This window comes from Bubalus kerabau, chromosome 17 (assembly GCF_029407905.1).
Source record: "Bubalus kerabau isolate K-KA32 ecotype Philippines breed swamp buffalo chromosome 17, PCC_UOA_SB_1v2, whole genome shotgun sequence".
Classification (NCBI taxonomy): domain Eukaryota; kingdom Metazoa; phylum Chordata; class Mammalia; order Artiodactyla; family Bovidae; genus Bubalus; species Bubalus kerabau.
This window is the reverse complement of record NC_073640.1, coordinates 70,019,623-70,038,244: the sequence shown is the minus strand read 5'-3', so window position 1 is coordinate 70,038,244 and position 18,622 is coordinate 70,019,623. Positions and strand designations below refer to the sequence as shown.

General features: G+C 41.0%; 1 protein-coding gene across 1 annotated transcript in view; it reads left to right on the top strand.

The window, feature by feature from the left end:
* The window catches only part of LOC129631410 (zinc finger protein 211-like), a 50,848-nt gene extending 32,881 nt beyond the window's left edge, over positions 1–17,967 (top strand). Inside the window, exons 4-5 of the mRNA XM_055552383.1 lie at positions 1,286–1,771; positions 14,607–17,967. Of these exons, the coding sequence (XP_055408358.1) occupies positions 1,375–1,771; positions 14,607–16,423 (2,214 nt within the window). The 5' untranslated portion in view covers positions 1,286–1,374 and the 3' untranslated portion in view covers positions 16,424–17,967. The remainder of the gene's footprint in view (positions 1–1,285; positions 1,772–14,606) is intronic.
* The last annotated feature ends 655 nt before the right edge of the window (positions 17,968–18,622 follow it).

Here is an 18,622-nt window from a genome sequence, read left to right as displayed (position 1 = left end):
CTGCTTATATTTTCCTTCTAGTTTCAATGCTGTCTGCCCTATCCATTAGTAGACATTAATTAGCTTATTAATCGTAATTGTTTAAAATTATCAATATGATCATTCCAGTGTATCTGTAGTATTTGATTGTAGTTTTGAAGCTTTGTCTCTTCAGGCTCTGTTTTATGGGACACTGCAGAGCTTCAGCAGGCTCAATAGTTGCAAAAGAGTTATATCAGTTAGATTCTGCCAGAGCAGTTATGTTTATGTGGGGAGATGAAGCCTTAAAAAGTTTGTACTCCATCCACCATACATCCTTTCCTCTGGTTCCAATAGAGATTATTTATTCATTTACTCATTTTAATTTCTTATTTTATATTATAGTTTGCTTCATTTACAACGTTGTGTTAGTTTCAGGACTTTTTTTTAGTATTTAAAGATGATCTAAATGTTGTATTTGTAGTATTTGCTGGCATGTATTGTGTACTGAGTCCCCCGAGCCACTGTTACTGTTCTTTTGTCCTAACTCTGTTAGGACTTGCATCGTTTTGACTCTTGTAACTGGGAATGGAGAGTCCTTGGGCCTTATGGGATGGACATGACTCTGGTCTCTGCAAAAGAGCTTGGAGATTCTCTGGGCCCAGATGAATGTCAGGTGGGGAAGGACTTGTTATAGGTCTTTGTTCGTCATACCAGGAACATGTGACTTCCATCCTTTGACTGGTGTTGTGGTGCTATCGCCAGTGGCTGCAAATGACTTCTCTTGTCTTTCTCTGTTCCGGACATTCTGCCAACTTGTCGTTTCTACTGCTTTCCAGTCTTAGTCTGACTCCAGCCTGGGATTCATCTCCTACCACCTGTGTAAACCTCATGTGGTCTTCACATTGTTTTCCCTCTGTTACTTGGTGGCAAAATTGTTTATGTCCTCAAACATGCATGTATGCTTTACTGTTTGTTGAACTCCAGCTGCATGCTGCAGCCAGATTTTCAGTGGCATGGATGAACAGTATACTTCTCCACAGTGTCACAGGTCACCAGAGGATGTAGTCCTGGTAAACCCATTGAGAGAGGAGTGCCTTTCGCCTTGGGTCACATCCAATCCTTGTGTCCTGGACATGGAGTGAGCACCTGCTTCCTCAGTTTGACCCCGGCTTCATATGCTGGATGTGATTCCATGGACCTGTGTACGCTTTCTGCTCCCAACTTGTCCCCACTGCTTCTTTCATGTGGCAAATATACAATTGTCGTGATATCATTCCCTCCAACAAAGTCAACCAGAACTTCACCATCACTTGTTTGTTTTCAGGTTCTTGGCGTGGAGTCCAGGATAAAGAGACACCATCTGAAGAAATCAAACCTGCAGGGGTGTTACAGTTTCGCACTCCCAGGGCAGGTATGTCTCCTGAGAAGACCCAACCCTGTGCGATGTGCATCCCAGTCTTGAGAGACATTTTGCACTTGGCTGAAGAGCAAGGAACAAATGGGGAGCAGAAAGCATACACATGTGCGGCCTGTGGGAAGGAGTTCTATTTCACTGCTAACATTCAGCAGCACCAGAAGCAGCACATTAGAGAGAATCCTTTCCTATGTAATACTGAGCGACCCTCATTTTTAAAGACCTGCACAGTTCACTCAGCAGGGAATTTCTCTACCTACATGGAGATTGGGAATGACTTCGTGGGAATCATGGGAGTTCAGCCACAGGCCACTAATACTGGGAAGAAACTGAACAACAGTACGGAGTGTGAGGTGGTTTTTCACAGTGGAGAAAGTCATCACAGTTTGGGAGAAGGTAAGATAGTTTCCAGCCACACAGACATTCTTGTAGAGGATGAGAGAGTCCTCATTAGTGAGGCATTTTGTGAGGTAAACAAATGTGAGAAAGCTGGCACCCAAAGAAGTAACCTCATTCAGCATGTGCAAGTTCACACTGGAGAAAAGTCTTACCAATGCAGCCGATGTGAAGAATTTTTTAGCCACAAATCCCAAATCCTTTCACATCAGAGCTTTAATTGTGGAGGAATGCTTTATGACTGCAGTGAATGTGGGAAATCCTTTAGCCGAAGGAAATACCTCATTTCCCATAGGAGAATCCACACTGGAGAAAAACCTTATGAGTGCAAGGAATGTAATAAATCCTTCAGACGAAAGGGGAACTTAATTGAACATCAGAGAGTTCACACTAGAGAAAAACCTTATCAGTGCAAACAGTGTGGAAAATTTTTTGCCCGCAAATCCATTTTCCTTGCACATGAAAGAATTCACACTGGAGAAAACCCTTATGAGTGCAACAAATGTGGGAAAGCTCTTACTACTATCTCTAGTTTCTATTATCATCTGAGAGTTCACACGGGAGAACGGCCTTATGAGTGCAATGAATGTGGGAAATCTTTCACTACTTTGTCAACTCTTTCTAATCATCAGAGAGTTCACAGTGGAGAAAGACCTTTTAAGTGTAGCGAATGTGAAAAATTCTTTAGCCGAAAGGAACATCTCAGTGCCCATATGAATGTTCACACTGGAGAAAAGCCTTATGAGTGCAATAAATGTGGGAAATCTTTTACGAGTAGGTCAAACCTTTGTAATCATTGGAGAGTTCACATTGGAGAAAGGCCTTTTAAGTGCAGTGAATGTGGGAAATGTTTTACTAGTAGCTCAAGCTTTCTTCGTCATCAGCGAGTTCACACTGGAGAAAGGCCTTACGAATGCAGGGAATGTGGAAAATCTTTTGTTGCTTCGAGTGGCCTCCGGTATCATCAGAGAGTTCACAATGGAGAAAGACCTTATGAGTGCAGTGAATGTGGGAAAAATTTTACTGCTAGGTCGACCCTTCGTGATCATCAAAGAGTTCACACTGGAGAAAAGCCTTATAAGTGCAGTGAATGTGGGAAGTATTTTACTAGTAGGTCGAGTCTTCTTCGTCATCAGAGAGTTCACACAGAAGAAAGGCCTTATGAGTGCAGTCAATGTGGGAGATCTTTTACTACTCAGACATACCTCTATGATCATCACAGAGTTCACATTGGAAAAGGCCTATGAGTGCAATGAATGTTGGGAAAACCTTTAGGAAAAGACAGTTCCTCCTCATCCATTGGAAAATCCACATTGGATAAAAGCCTTTTGAGTGCAAGGACTGTGTTAAATCTTTCATCTGTTGGTGCCAGTTGATTAAACAACAGAATTCACACTAGAGAAAGGGCTTTGTGAATATTGCAAATATTGCTGACAGTGATGTTGAAGAAGTTTGAGGTGGTAACAGAGCATGAAGAACCTGTGCAGCAAATGGACTCTTTCTGAAGAGTAAACTGAGGCACAGAGACTGTATCATCTGTTTGTGATCTCCTTGGAATGAATAGGCATCTGGGATTCAATGCCAGGTTGCCAGGTTTAGGATTTAGGGAATCTGATCACTTCTCTCCTGCTCCCCACCCTCTTCCACCCCCCGACACACCAGGTTTGAAGACTGAAAGAACACTTTGTCCATTATGACCCCCCACCCTAGGAGCCCAGCTTATACCCCAGCCTCATGCTGATTGGACAGGATTGTCTTCTCTGCCATCCAGCATTGATGCCTTACATGTGAATGACCACATTATCTACCCAACTAAACCAATGCTTTGGTTCAATAATTATTATTTCCATTTGTGAAAGAAGGGGTGTCTAGTTCAGAGATTTAGAGGGACTTACACAGGAGCTCACTACTGCCACACCTTTCATGAGAGTAGTTGCTCTACACTGCAAATGCTTCTCTTCTGCCCCTTAGAGCAGGGATTCCATTTCCTGTGTCCTGACCATGAGCTACACAGACCTGAAGCCTGGATTAACCCCAGGGACTCCAGCTTCATTTCCACCCATGCACATCTTTCACTAACAACCTCCCACTTGGAAGGTTCTCAGGGACAGCGGCATTAAGCCAGGGACTCTGGACTGGCTCATTGGTATTGCCCTAGGTTTGGAACTGGCTCTACCACCATAAGCAGTGATTGGTTTCCAAGGTTCTGTCTACCTTCTTTATATAGCCACCTCAAGATGTCCTTGTTGCCCTGTTATATGGTTGACCACTCATTGTTCTGGGCAGTGGGAAAGACACTGAAGGCCTGAGAATGTCCAGTGTGTTCCTCACATGGCGTGGTCTCCAGGATTCTTCTTCCTTTACCCCTTTACCCATATTCTCACTTTTCCTCCCACCCCTCCAGAAAAATGTAGCTCAGAAGAATAATGGTTGTTTATTAGTATGAACTTGCCCTCCTTCCCTGATCAGCCTAACTTAAAAACTAGCCCTGAATGCAGACTGACCTCTTCCATAAAGACTAAAACCCCTGTGTAAAAAAATCATTATGATTTTAGTTGCCTTTTTTCTCAGGACTTTTCTTCCCCTTCACTGTGCCATGTGGCTGTGGGATCTTAGTTTCCCTGTCCGGGAATCTAAAATGTGCCCTATGATATGGACATACGGAATCTTAGCCACTAGACTGCTGGGGAATTCCCTTTCACTGGATTCTTAATGTTAATTTTTGTTTTTCATGTGTCTGTTTTTCACCTGTGTGTTCTATTTGGGAAAATTTCTATTCATATTTTGGCCTACTTTTGTTTTCTGGGATTTGTGTTTTCTCTTTTTTTGACAAGAAGGAAAGCAAAGAAACATCAAAGACATCTGTTAGATTTCACTCATTCAGCAATAATGTGTGTGACTTTTTTTCTGCATGGAATCGTAATTCATAGTACTGAAAGTATATGTTCTAAAAGTTTATACTATGGGTAATGTAATGACCACATGCATTATACATGTTTTCAGTAAATCTGTTTTATTCACATTTGTTACCTTAGTCTTAAGGCCAGACATTTAATTGCACAGTAAATCAAGCCCTGTTTTGTAGTGTTTGCCAGTTTCTTTGGTGTTAATATTCCCATCCTTGCCAGTGTCAAATTGTGAACATAATGTCACTGAAATGGAGTTGAAAAGAATTGCCAGTAGCCCACCATGTATGCTTTTTCCCCCTTAAAGGTCCAGTATCTGGAAAATATTGTAGGAATGTAGCTAATAAATCATACTAGAATGATTATTGATAGATTTTGCTAAATTGTTTTAAAAATCGTTTCATTTAAATCGAGTTCATTTAAATTTTATGTATTTAAGATGTACATTGAACATACTTGTGTACATCCTTCAAACCGGTTTTCTCTTGCCATTTTAAATTTACCTTCAACATTATCATTACTGATGCAAGAGTATAGTAATGACTATTTTCAAATATATATATATAAATGGAATGACTGATGGACTCTTCCTGTATCTTATACCATTTATCATATTTATACACATGATCACTTTTTGTGTTTGTGTATCAGGATTTACCTAGTCATTCTTAAGTTTTATAATCTCAGGTATCATGTTTTTCAATATGTAACTTCTTGGAATGCATTTCTAAAATGAAGCTTTTTCATAACTCCAGTAACTAACACAAGAAAGGATTCTAAATATCAGTGTATATCAGCACAGCCTGGGACACAGTGTGACAGAGTTTGAATGCTCACACCCTTTGACGCAGCCTCGATCTACAAACTCATGTAGCATAGAATGAAGGAGATATGACAGAAGTGAGACCTTGTTGGAGAAATACAGTGGGACATGCTGACCCTGCACAGCAGATGTGGGTACAGAATTCACAAACACTCCAGGGAGATTTGGGGCCGGGCATGTGATACAGATGGCCCACGTTGTGGTGTGTGGGCCACACACACTCTCACAGTTCTTGTGGATCCCGTGTGATAAGGTGAGTGCAGACAGGCTTGCAAAGAACAAGGTCTGACGTCACCACAAGTTTGACGGTGCACTGATGGTGTTCAGTTGAGGGACTGGGTCACAAGTGTTGTACAGGTGAAGATTCACGCCTGTGAGCAGCTTTGTTTCACGAGAACTTGGCGTTGGGTTTTACAGGCATTATGGGAGGTGTCATTCTTCAGCCCTTAGCATTTGGACTAAAGTTTGTCAAGGATGGGTCCCCAGAAGATGTTGGCACTTTCCTTCTGGGTATCTTGATAATTAATAATCATTTGGTGATTTACATTTTTCTGCTGGGTAGGAGGAGCAGTGGGGTGATGAGTGAAGTGGGGTGAAGCAGAACAGCTGGTGCAGAACAAGAAGACCTTAGGATTAAGAGGGAAGGCCAGTCCTGTGTGTAGGATATAGTTGATTAAGACTGTTGGGCCAGGGGATGGATGTTCAGAGAGCTAAAGAACAGCTTATTTGGATGGCCTGATTATACATCAGTATTTTTCACCAAGTTGGGCACAATCACAAACCACAGGCAAGAAAGCCTTTTCTGGGGGGACCAAAAGCAGTGCTCTCCCCCTTGTCTACCCTCTCAGGCCTGCTCAATATCTCTTCTATATTCAGGGTCCTGGCTTCCCCCCCACCCCCACCCCCCTCAGACTAGGAAGAAAAACGAATAACAGGTTCCCTTGCTGGCTCTTTGAGGGACCCTGTCTGACATTTTTAGTGTCCCTGGCCAAAGGTTACAAAATGACTTTTTCCCCTGGCTGCACAAAGGCATTTACTGGATGTTATTTTTTTGGACCAGTGCTTTAACCCAGACACATGGTGGGAAACACCAAGTCCTAATTACTGAACCACCAAGGAATTCCCCAAAATAGCTTTAACACTTCAGGCTGCATGCCTTTCAGAAGCATTAGGATAATATTCATTTGCTTCCAGTTTCCACTGAATGTCAACTTGGGTTGACTTTTAGGTGTCTGAGACCATTTGCAAACACTTCAGTGATCGGTATCATTAAAGACAAATGTTCTTAAGCCCTTCCTCCTGCTCTGGATCCTCTGCCTGCCTAAGGATTGAGCACCTCTGTCACAACAGGTAGTTTTTCAGCTCTCCTACCTCAGTTGTTTTCCTTTTCATTCCTCCAGTGTTGTTGTTCAGTCACTCAGTCGTGTTCAAGTCTTTGCGACCCCATGGACTGCAGCACGCTAGGCTTCCTTGTCCTTCACCATCTGTCACGTCCACTGAGTCGGTGATGCCATCCAACCATCTCATCCTCTTGTCCCCTTATCCTCCTGCCTTCAATCTTTCTCAGCATCAGGGTCTTTTCTAATTAGTCGATTCTTCGCATCAGGTGGCCAAAGTATTGGAGCTTCAGCATCAGTCCTTCTAATGAATATTTAGGATTGACTGGTTGGATCTCCTTGCGGTCCAAGGGACTCTCAAGAGTCTTCTCCAACACCACAGCTCAAAAGCATCAGTTCCTTGATGTTCAACCTTCTTTAGTGGTCCTACTCTCACATCCATACATGACTACTGGAAAAACCATAGCTTTGACTAAGTTGCTCCAAAGCATGTGGGGTTAGTTCCCTGATCATGGATTGAACCAGTGTACCCTGTATTGTAAGACAGATTCTTAACCACTGGGCCATCAGGTAAGTCCTAAAGTGGGTTTCTTGAAGACAGCATATGGTTAAGCTCTGCTTCTGGATCCATCCTGAAATCTCTCCTTTAATTGATGTACTGAGACTATCCATGTTTAGTATATTGGTGTATACTTGGATTAATATTTAATACTGTATTGATAGTATGCTTGGATTAATATCTAACATATTGCTTGCTATTTTCTAAAATTGCCCTTTGTTGAGGTCCTTTAATGGACTGGAACCTGGTGGTCCAGAGTCCACCGATAAGAAAGTAAAGGAGAGAAAGAGGCTGATATTCCTTGGTTTATGCAGAAAGCCAATAAAGCCCCTGCACGGGGCTTGCTCTGTTCACGAAGGCCTCAGGCACCCTCTCCATGGGGTGAAAGTGCAGAGTGCCTTCTCAAGAGGGTCTTAGAAGCTCGGGCAGGAAAGTGAACTCAGAGAGCCTCTGCGCTCCAGGGGATCAGCCTGAAAAAGAGAGAGAGAGAGAGAGAGAGAGAGAGAGACATGGGGACCAGAGTTCTGATGGAGCAAAGGTGTTTTAATTAACATGGTGTGGGTATATATACTGTCTTACAAGGTAGTTATTCTCAGCAAAGATAAAGATTAAAATTCCAGACTTACAAAAATAGGTGATCCGTATTAAAGAGAGAGAGAGTTGTAAACAATTGCTTTTACTGTATGGTTCACAAGAAGGAAGAGGGTACTCATCACCATATAGAAACACTAATGAAGGAAATGCCTGGATTCCTCAGCTCCCGGGAGAGGCTTGCCTCTCCTCTTAATTCCCGAGTATTCAGGAATTAGAAGGAACAGAGAATTCCTGACAGATCCAAAACAGCACACAGGAAGCCTCGTGTTAAATGCTTCCTGACAATTCCCCCTATTTTATTTTATTTGTAAAAAAGGTCTTGACCAAATGAGTTTTGTTAGTATTAACCAACCTTATAGAAGGGAGACGGTAAACAACAAATATAATTATCAAGATAATCACCAAAGTTACAGTTCCAGACCTGATACTGATAAGTTGTTCAGCTAAAGTTTCCAAATTAGGGGAAGAGGGCAGATTTTTAGAAAAAGTTTTAAAGATTTTCTTTTGCAGTAATTGTATTTCAGAGAGGCATTATCATGTATATTTTGTAAATGAAATTTGATTTGTTCCCAGTTATAGGCAGGTGCAGAGCACCTTCTCAAGAGGGTCTTAGAAGCCGGGCAGGAAAGTGAACTCAGCCTCTGTGCTCCAGGGGGTCAGCCTGAAAAAGAAAGAGAGGGAGAGAGGGAGAAAGAGAGAAAGAAAGACACGGGGACCAGAGCTCTGATGGAGCAAAGGTGTTTTAACATGGTGTGGGCATATATACTGTCTTACAAGATAGTTATTCTCAGCAAAGATAAAGATTAAAATTCCAGACTTACAAAACATAGGCAGTCCATATTAGAGAGAGAGTTGTAAACAATCACTTTTACTGTTTGGTTCACAAGAAGAAAGAGGGTACTTATCACCATAGTAGCTAGTAGCTCAGTCGTATCCGACTCTTTGTGACCAGGCTCCTTCGTCCATGGGATTTTCCAGGCAAGAGTGCTGGAGTGGATTGCCATTTCCTTCTCCAGGGGATCTTCCCGACCCAGGAATCAAACCCGGGTCTCCTGCATTTCAGGCAGACGCTTTACTGTCTGAGCCACCAGGGAAGCCCCTACTTATCACCATATAGAAACAGTAATGAAGGAAATGCCTGGATTCCTCAGCCCCTGGGAGAGGCTTGCCTCTCCTATTAATTCCTCAGGAATTAATAAGGAACAGAGAATTCCTGACAGATCCAAAACAGCACACAGGAAGCCTCGTGTCCAATGCTTCCTGACAGCCCTTGTTCTTTTTTTTCATTCTCGTTTTTTGGCTGTGCTGGGTCTTGGTTGCTGCCTGGACTCTCTCTGCTTGCAGAGAGAACAGCTCTGGTCCCCGTGTCTTTCTTTCTCTCTTTCTCCCTCTCTCTCTTTGTCAGGCTGACCCCCTGGAGTGCAGAGGCTCTCTGAGTTCCCTTTCCTGCCCGGGCTTCTAAGACCCTCTTGAGAAGGCGCTCTGCACCTGCCTATAAGCCTCTAGTTGTGCAGGCTTCTCATTGCCGTGGCTTCCCTTGTTGTGAAGCTTGGGTTCTGCGGTGCGCTGACTTTAGTAGTTGCTGCTTCGGGGCTCTAAAGCACAGGCTCAATAGTTCTGGTGCACGGACTTAGTTACTCTGTGGCATGTGGGATCTGCTGGGATCAAGGATTGAACCCATGTCTCCTGCATTGACGGGCAGATTCTTTACCACTGAGCCACCAGGGGAAAAAACCCTACGCTTATTCTCTGTTCCTTTGTTAATCTACCACTCTCTTTTTTGTGGTGTTAATCAAACGGTTGTATGATTTTATTTTCTCTCCTTTGTTAGCTTATCAGCTCTATTTCCTTCCATTTTTTAATTTAATTGTGCTAAAATTTGCATTATGTACTTATAAATGATATGAGTGCTTCCTTATGCTATATGGTTTCATAGGTAGTTTGAAAAGATATATATTTCTATATAATACACAGATACAATACATATACATACACATATGATCCTGTGGTTTTTTATTGAAAAGTATTCATGTGTAAGTGGACCCAAGTATTTTAGAACCCGTGTTCCAGGTTTACGTGTACTGAATGATTATGCTTACATGTTGAATCTTTAAATCAACACCACCACCACCAGTCAGATACAGACAAAGGATTAGTGGTTGCCAGATCAAGGTAAGGAGTGTAGAGGAAATGAGTGAAGGATGTCAGAAGTTACACACTTCTAGTGTATAAGGTAAATCCTGAGGATGTAGTGCACAGCCTAGTGACTCTAGTAAACAAGACTCTGTTTTATATTTAGAAATTTCCTGAGAGCATTCCTGGCGGTCTAGTTAAGAATCTGCCTGCCAACGCAGGAACAGGGGTTTGCTCCCTGGTGCAAGCAGATCCCATATGCTGTGGAGCAGCTAAGTTCATGCACTGCAACTGCGGAGTCTGCCTGTTGCAACTACTGAAGCATTCCTGCCTTAGAGCCTGTGCTCTGCAACAAGAGAAGACACTGCAGTGAGAAGCCCGCACATTTCAACTAGAGAGTAGCCCCTGTTTGCTGAAACTAGAGGAAGCCTGAGATCAGCAATGACGAACAAGAGAAGCCATAAATAAATAAGGAAAAGAAAAAAGAAATTGCCAAAGGAGTAGATCGTAAAAGTTCTACACACACACACACACACACACACACACACACAATGCAGTCAGAGTTTCTGAGTTCTGGAAGTATACTTCCTTACCCTATCACAGGTCCAGGAAGTGTGTTCCTGGTTTAAAACAAACAAACAAACAAAAAAAAAAAAAACAAAAAAAAACCATTGACAGAGGAGTGAACTGTACAAGCCTCCTTTCACCTTCAGCCACCTCCAGTCCTGTCCTGCGCTTGGTGAGATCAGATGCTTCTCAGTTTTACCACAACTAATTTCCAGAACACAGTCCTGTGGAGTGGTTCTTTCACTTGTCAGAATTCATGGCTGAATCCAAGATTTTTAAAGTTTTCCCTGTTTTTTCCCCTAAGAATTGTGTAACTTCAGCTCTTACATTTTGACCTTTGATATATTTTGAATGCCTTTTTGTATATGGTATTAGGTAGGACTCTAACTTCATTCTTGTACATGTGGCTATTCAGTTTTTACAACACTATTTGTTGATGAATCTATTGAATAGTAATGGTCTTCTTGTCAGTAATTATTGGATCATATATTATGAGGGTTGATCTTTATAATCTGAAGTCTATTTCACTGGAGTAGATATCTGTCTTTATGCTATTAGCATGCTGTTTTGGTTCCTATAACTTTTAATATGGTGTGAAATAAATGCTAGGTGCCTTTCATGAATCCCATATGGTCATGATATGTAATTCTGTTGGTATAATTTTTGAATCAGTTTACTGATGCTTTGTGATTTTGCCTTTATGTTCATGAGAGATATTGGTGTATATTTTTTCTGCATGTTTTTGGTTTGGTATTAGAGTAATGTTGGCCTCACAGAATTAGTTAGGAAGCAGTCCTTCTGTTTCTGTCTTCTGAAAGGAATTGTAGAGAATTGTATATCTTCCTAAAATGTTTGTCATATTTCACCAGTTAACCAATCTGGGCAAGTTGCATTCTGTTTTGGAAGATTACTCCTTATTGATTCAGTTACTTTAACAGATGTATACCTATTTAGATTGTGTATTGTTGTGTGGGTTTTGGTAGACTGTATTTTTCAAAAAACTGGTCCATTTCATTTAGGTTATCACATTTATTGTCTTGGAGATGCCTGTATATTTCATTATACCATTTAATGTCCATTCCGTGTGGTGGTTTTTCCTCTTTAATTCTTTCTCTTTGTCTCTCTTTTTTTTTTCTTTTGGCTGTACCTCCAGGCATGTGAGATGTTTGTTTCCAAACCAGGGATCAAACTGTCCCCTGCAATGGAAGTACAGAGACTTTACCATTGGAACTGGGGAAGTCCTTTTTTATTTTTAATATTAGTAATTTATGTCCTGTCTTGTTTTTGTGATTACCCTAATGAGAAATATTTTTTATTTTATTGGTCATTTTAAGGAACCAGCTTACTTTGTTTGTCTTTGTTATTTTTCTTTGTTGATTTATTAAATGATATCTTTTCTTCCTCCTTTGGATTTAATTTTCTCTTTTTTCTAGTTTTCTAAGGTGATTGCCTTTAGATTTTTTTTTTTAATATATGCATTCAGTACTATAAATTGCTGTATAACCATTGCTTTCACTGCATACACATATTTTGAGAAGTGTTGTGTTTGTTTCAAGATACTTAAAAATTTACCTTGAGATTTCTTGTTTGCTCCATGTTTTATTTGGGTTGTTTGACTTTTCCTTGTTGTGCGATTTTTCAGCTATCTTTCTGTTACTGGTTCTAGTGTGATTCCACCATGATCTGAGAACAGACATTGTCTGGTTTTTGTTGTTTCAAATTTGTTAAGGTGTGTTTTTCTGGCCCAGCATGTGCTCTGTTTTATAAATTTTCCATGTCAGCTTAAGACTAGTCTGCTGTTAGATGGACTAGACTTGTAGTCTGTAGGTGTCCAGATACCCAGTTAACTATGCTGGGTCTTCATTGCTGTTCAGGCTTTTCTCTAGTTGCAGTGACTGGGGGCTACTCGCCAGTTATGGTACACAGACTTCTGGTTTGGTGGCTTTTTTTTTTTTTTTTTTTGAGCACAGGCTCTCAAGCATTTGGTCTTCAGTAGTTGCGGCTCCTGGGCTCTAGAGCACAGTCTCAGTAGTTGTGGCACGTGGACTTAGTTGCCCTGGTGCACGTGTGATCTTCCTAGACCAGGGACTGAACCTGTTTGTCCTACATTGGCTCTTTACCACTGAGCCACCTGGGAAGCCTCTGGTTAGATATTAATATAGTTACTGACATTTTTATTTTGAATTCTGTTAATCTCTCTCTAATGTTACATGCATGTTTTTATTTAAAGTGGGTTTTGTTGTTTTAAAATTTTATTTATTTAAATATGTTTTTAGTCCATACTGGGTCTTCATTATGGTGCACAGGCTCTGGAGTGTGCAGAGTTGTTAATTGTGGCCTACAGGCTTAGTTGCTGTGGCATGTGGGTTCCTGACCATGGATTGAACCAGTGTCTCCTGTGTTGCACTTCAAATAGTTAACCGCTGGACCACCAGGGAAGTCCTATAGTATGTTTCTCAGAGACAACATATCGCTGAATCCTGTTTATGGATCCACCCTGATAATCTTTCTCTTAATTGGTACACTGAGACTGTCGATGTTTAGTATATTGATATAGTTTGATAAATACCTAATGTGCTTGTTATCATTTTATAAAATTATCCTTGTTCTTTGTTCCTGTGTTAGTCTACCATTCTTTTTTTTTTTTTTTTTTGGTATTAATAGAGCATTTTGTATGATTTTGTTTTCTTTCCTTTCTTAACTTGCCATCATTTGCTTCTCTTCATTTTTTTATTTAGTTGTGCTAAAGTTTGTGTTATGTTTTCAGAATTGATTGAAGACCACTTCTATATAACATTATATGACTTTATGAATAGTTTTATATATATATATATATATATATATATATATATATATATATATATATATATATTTCCATCTTGTAATGTCTTAGTTCCCTGACAAGGGATCAAACCTGGGTTCCTGGCAGTGAAAGTGTGGTGTCATAACTGCTGGCCCACCAAGGAATTCCTTCATAATTAAAAAAAATCATAACTGAAGTTCCATGGTTGCTTAGTTCAATAGGACTCTAGGCTTTCATTGCCATGGACCAGTTTGAACAAGGTATTATCTGTTAGATCTGAAAAGATATTTTTCTGAATGAGTCATGCAAATGGGAACCTTGTATGTAAAAAAATGTTCAGTATCACAAATGGTCAGAAAATGCCAATCAAAATGACAGTGAGATAGCATGCCACACCTGTTCTGATGTCTGTTATGAAAAAGACAAGAAATAGCGTTGGTGAAGATGAGGTGAAAAGAAGCCCTTGTGCATCGTGGGAGGTGTTACGTTGCTGTCATCACTGTGGAGTAGACCATGGAGAACCCTTACAACGTTAAATGAGGGACTACAGTATGATCCAGCAGTTCTAACTCTGTATTTATCCACAGGGAGTGAAATCACCGCACCAAAAAGGTATCTGCACCCCATGTTTATTGTTGCATTTTTAACACTATCCAAGTGATAGAAACAAGCTGAGTGTTCAATGATGGATGAATGGATAACAAATATCTGGAATATATGGAATATTATTCAGCCCTAAAAAAGAAGGCCATTTTGCCATTTGCAACATTTGTGTTTGCTTTACTATTTCTTGAACACCAGCTACCTGTTCCACCCAGATGTTCAGATATACAGGATGTACGGTATACTTCTGCACAGGTCACCAGAGGATGTGGTCCTGGTAAAAGCCATTGACAGAGGAGTGAATTATACAGCATGCCTTTCACCTTGGGTCATATCCAGTCACGTGTCATATGCTTGGTGAGATCAGCTGCTTCCTCAATATGACTCCAACTTCATATCCTGAACACGATTCCGTGGACTTCTTCTTTCATGTACCAAACGTAAAATTGTGATGGTGTCATTCACCCCAATAAAGTCAACCGGATCTTTACCATCACTTGTTTGTTTCAGGTTCTTGGCGTGGAGTCCAGGATGAAGAGACACCATCTGAACAGAGCAAATCTGCAAGAGTGTCACAGTTTTGCATTCCCAGGGCATGTTCATCACATGAGAAGACCCAACCTTGTAAGATGTGCATCCCAGTCTTGAGAGACATTTTGCACTTGTCTGAAGAACAAGGAACAAATGGGGAGCAGAAAGTATACACATGTGGGGCATGTGGGAAAGAATTCTATTTTACTGCAAACATTCAACAGCACCAGAAGCAGCATGTTAGAGAGAATCGTTTCCTATGTAATACTGAGAGACCCTCATTTTTGAAGACCTGCACAGTGCACCCAGCAGGGAATTTCTCTACCTACATGGAGATTGGGAATGACTTCATGGCCAACATGGGAGTTCAGTCACAGGCCACTAATACTGGGAAGAAACTGAACAACAGTACGGAGTGTGAGGTTGTTTTTCACAGTGGAGAAAGTCATCACAGTTTGGGAGAAGGTAAGATAGTTTCCAGTCACACAGACATTCTTGTAGAGGATGAGAGAGTCCTCATTAGTGAGGCATTTTGTGAGGTAAACAAATGTGAGAAAGCTGGCACCCAAAGAAGTAACCTCATTCAGCATGTGCAAGTTCACACTGAAGAAAAGTCTTATAAATGCAGCCAATGTGGAAAATTTTTTGCCTATAAATCCAGTTGCCTTGCACATCAGAGAGTTCACACTGGAGAAAGGCCTTATGAGTGCCCTGAATGCGGGAAATCTCTTGCTAATAGGTCGACCCTCTCTTACCACCTGAGACTTCACACTGGAGAAAAGCCTTATAAGTGCAGTGAATGTGGGAAATCTTTTCCTGCTAGGTCAAGCCTTTGTCATCATCAGAGTGTTCACACTGGAGAAAAGCCTTGTGAGTGCAGTGAATGTGGTAAATTGTTCAGCCGGAATGAGCATCTCAGAGACCATAAGAACATTCACTCTGGAGAAAAGCCTTTTGGGTGCAATAAATGTGAGAAATCTTTCACTAGTAGCTCCAGTCTTTGTCATCATCAGAGAGTTCATGCTGAAGAAAGGTCTTATGAGTGCAATAAATGTTGGAAATCTTTTACCAGTAGGTCCGGCCTTCGTTATCATCAGAGAGTTCATACTGGAGAAAGGCCTTATGAGTGCAGTGAGTGTGCAAAATCATTCACAACTCAGTCAACCCTTTCTAATCATCAGAGAATTCACAGTGGAGAAAGACCTTTTAAGTGCAGTGCATGTGGCAAGTTTTTTAGCCAAAAGGTACATCTTAGTACCCATATGAATGTTCACACTGGAGAAAAGCCTTATGAGTGCAATAAATGTGGGAAATCTTTTACAAGTAGGTCAAAACTTTGTACTCATTGGAAAGTTCACATTGGAGAAAGGCCTTTTAAGTGCAGTGAATGTGGGAAATGTTTTACTAGTACCTCAAGCCTTCTTTGTCATCAGAGAGTTCACAATGGAGAAAACCCTTATGAGTGCAGTGAATGTGGAATATCTTTTGTTGGTTCAAGTAGCCTCCGGTATCATCAGAGAGTTCACAATGGAGAAAAACCTTATGAGTGCAGTGAATGTGGGAAAAATTTTACTGCTCGGTGGACCCTTCGTGATCATCAGAGAGTTCACACTGGAGAAAGGCCTTATAAGTGCAGTGAATGTGGGAAGTATTTTTCTAATAGCTCGAGCCTTCTTCGTCATCATAGAGTTCACACTGGAGAAAGACCTTATAAGTGCACTGAATGTGGCCGATCTTTTACTACTCAAACACATCTCTATGATCATCACAGAGTTCACACTGGAAAAGGCCTATGAGTGCAGTGAATGTGGGAAAACTGTTAAGCAAAACAGTGCTTCTTCATCCATTGGAAAGTTCATACTAGAGAAAAGTCTTGTAAGTGCCAGGAATATGTTAAGTCTTTCATCTGAAGGTGCTACATGATTAAATAACAGCGAGGTCACACTGGAGAAACAGCTTTATGAATATTGCAAATATTTCTGGCAGTGATGTTGAAGAAGTTTGAGGTGGTAACAGTGGGAAGAACCTCTGGAGGAAATGGACCCTTTTTAGAGAGGAAACTGAGGCACAGAGATGCTGGATCACCTGTTAGTGATCTCCTTAGGATGGATAGGGATCTGGGATTCCATGCCAGGTTGCCTGGTATAGTTTTTGGTGAGTCTGCTCACCGTTCACCCCAGGTTTGGGGACTTGAAGAACATCTTGTCCATCCTGACGCTTCTGCCACCCCGCCACACACACACACACACACACACGGACGCACTACCCCAGGAGCCCTGCTTATACCCCAGCCTCATACAATGATTGGTTTCCAAGGTCCTGTCCATCTTCTTTATGTACCACCTCAAGATGTCCCTGTTGCCCTGTTTTATGGTTGACCTGTTCACTGTTTTGGGCAGTGTGAGGTACACTGAAGGCCTGAGAATGTCCAGTGTGGCCCTCATATGGCATGGTCTCCAAGGCTCTTTTCCTTTACCCCTTTAACCATAATCTCTCTTCTCCCGCCCCTCCAGAGAAATGTAACTCGTGATTATATGTAAGAACTTGTCCTCCTTCCCTGGGTCCACACTTGATCAACCTAGCTTAAAAGCTAACACTGAAATCAGGGTTGATTCTTCCCATGAAGACTAAAACCTCTGTATAAAAAAATCATCACTATTTAATTGCATTTTTCTCAGGAATTTTTTTTCTTGACTGTGCCATGTGCCTATGGAATCCCCCTGTCCAGAAATCTAAACTGTGCCCCGTGATGTGGACGTGTGGAATCCTCACCACTAGACTGCTGGCAAATTCCCTATTCAGGATTCTTGATGTTCAGTTTTTGTTTTTCATTTGTGTGTTTTTCACCCGTGTGTTCAGTTCGGTAAAATTTCAGTTCATATTTTTGCTTATCTTTGTCTTCTGAGATGTGGCTATTTTCTCTTATTTGACAAGGAAAGCAAAGAAACAACAAAGTTATCTGTTAAATTTCACCAGTAATATGAGTGACTTTTTTCCTGCATGGAATTGCTGTTCAGAATATCGGGAGTTTGTATTCTCAGTGTTTATACTATTTGTAGTGTAATTCCACATACGTCGTCTGCTTTATTAACATATGTTACCTATTCTTAAGTTCAGACATTTAATTGCACTGTAATTAAATCAAGCCCTGTTTTGTAGTGTTTGCTAATTTCCCTGGTGTAAATGTTCATACCATTACCAGTGTCAAACTGTGAACATAATGTCACTGAAATGAAGTTGGGAAGCACTGCCAGTAGCTCACCATTGTATGGTTTTTCCCCCTTACAGCCCCAGTAGCCGCAAAATATTTTAGGAATGTAGCTAGTAAACCATAGTAAAATGATTATGGACAGTTTTTGCTAAATTGTTTTTTAAATAGTTTATTGAATGTATATTTGCTTTAAGTTTTACGTATTTAGAATGTACATTTAGACATACTTGTGTACATCCTTCAAACCAGTTTCCTTCTGCCATTTAAAATTTATCTTCAACATTGTAATCACTGGTTCAAGAGTATATTCTATTTTAGTAATCAGTGAGTCAGTCAGTTCAGCTGCTCAGTCGTGTCTGACTCTTTGCGACCCCATGAACAGTGTCAGACTTTATTTTTGGGGGCTCCAAAATCACTGCAGATGGTGACTGCAGCCATGAAATTAAAAGACGTTTACTCCTTGGAAGGAAAGTTATGACCAACCTAGATAGCATATTGAAAAGCAGAGACATTACTTTGCCAACAAAGGTCCGGCTAGGCAAGGCTATGGTTTTTCCAGTGGTCATGTATGGATGTGAGAATTGGACTGTCAAGAAAGCTGAGTGCCGAAGAATTGATGCTTTTGAACTGTGGTGTTGGAGAGGACTCTTGAGAGTCCCTTGGACTGCAAGGAGATCCAACCAGTCCATTCTGAAGGAGATCAGCCCTGGGATTTCTTTGGAAGGAATGATGCTAAAGCTGAAACTCCAGTACTTTGGCCACCTCATGCGAAGAGTTGACTCAT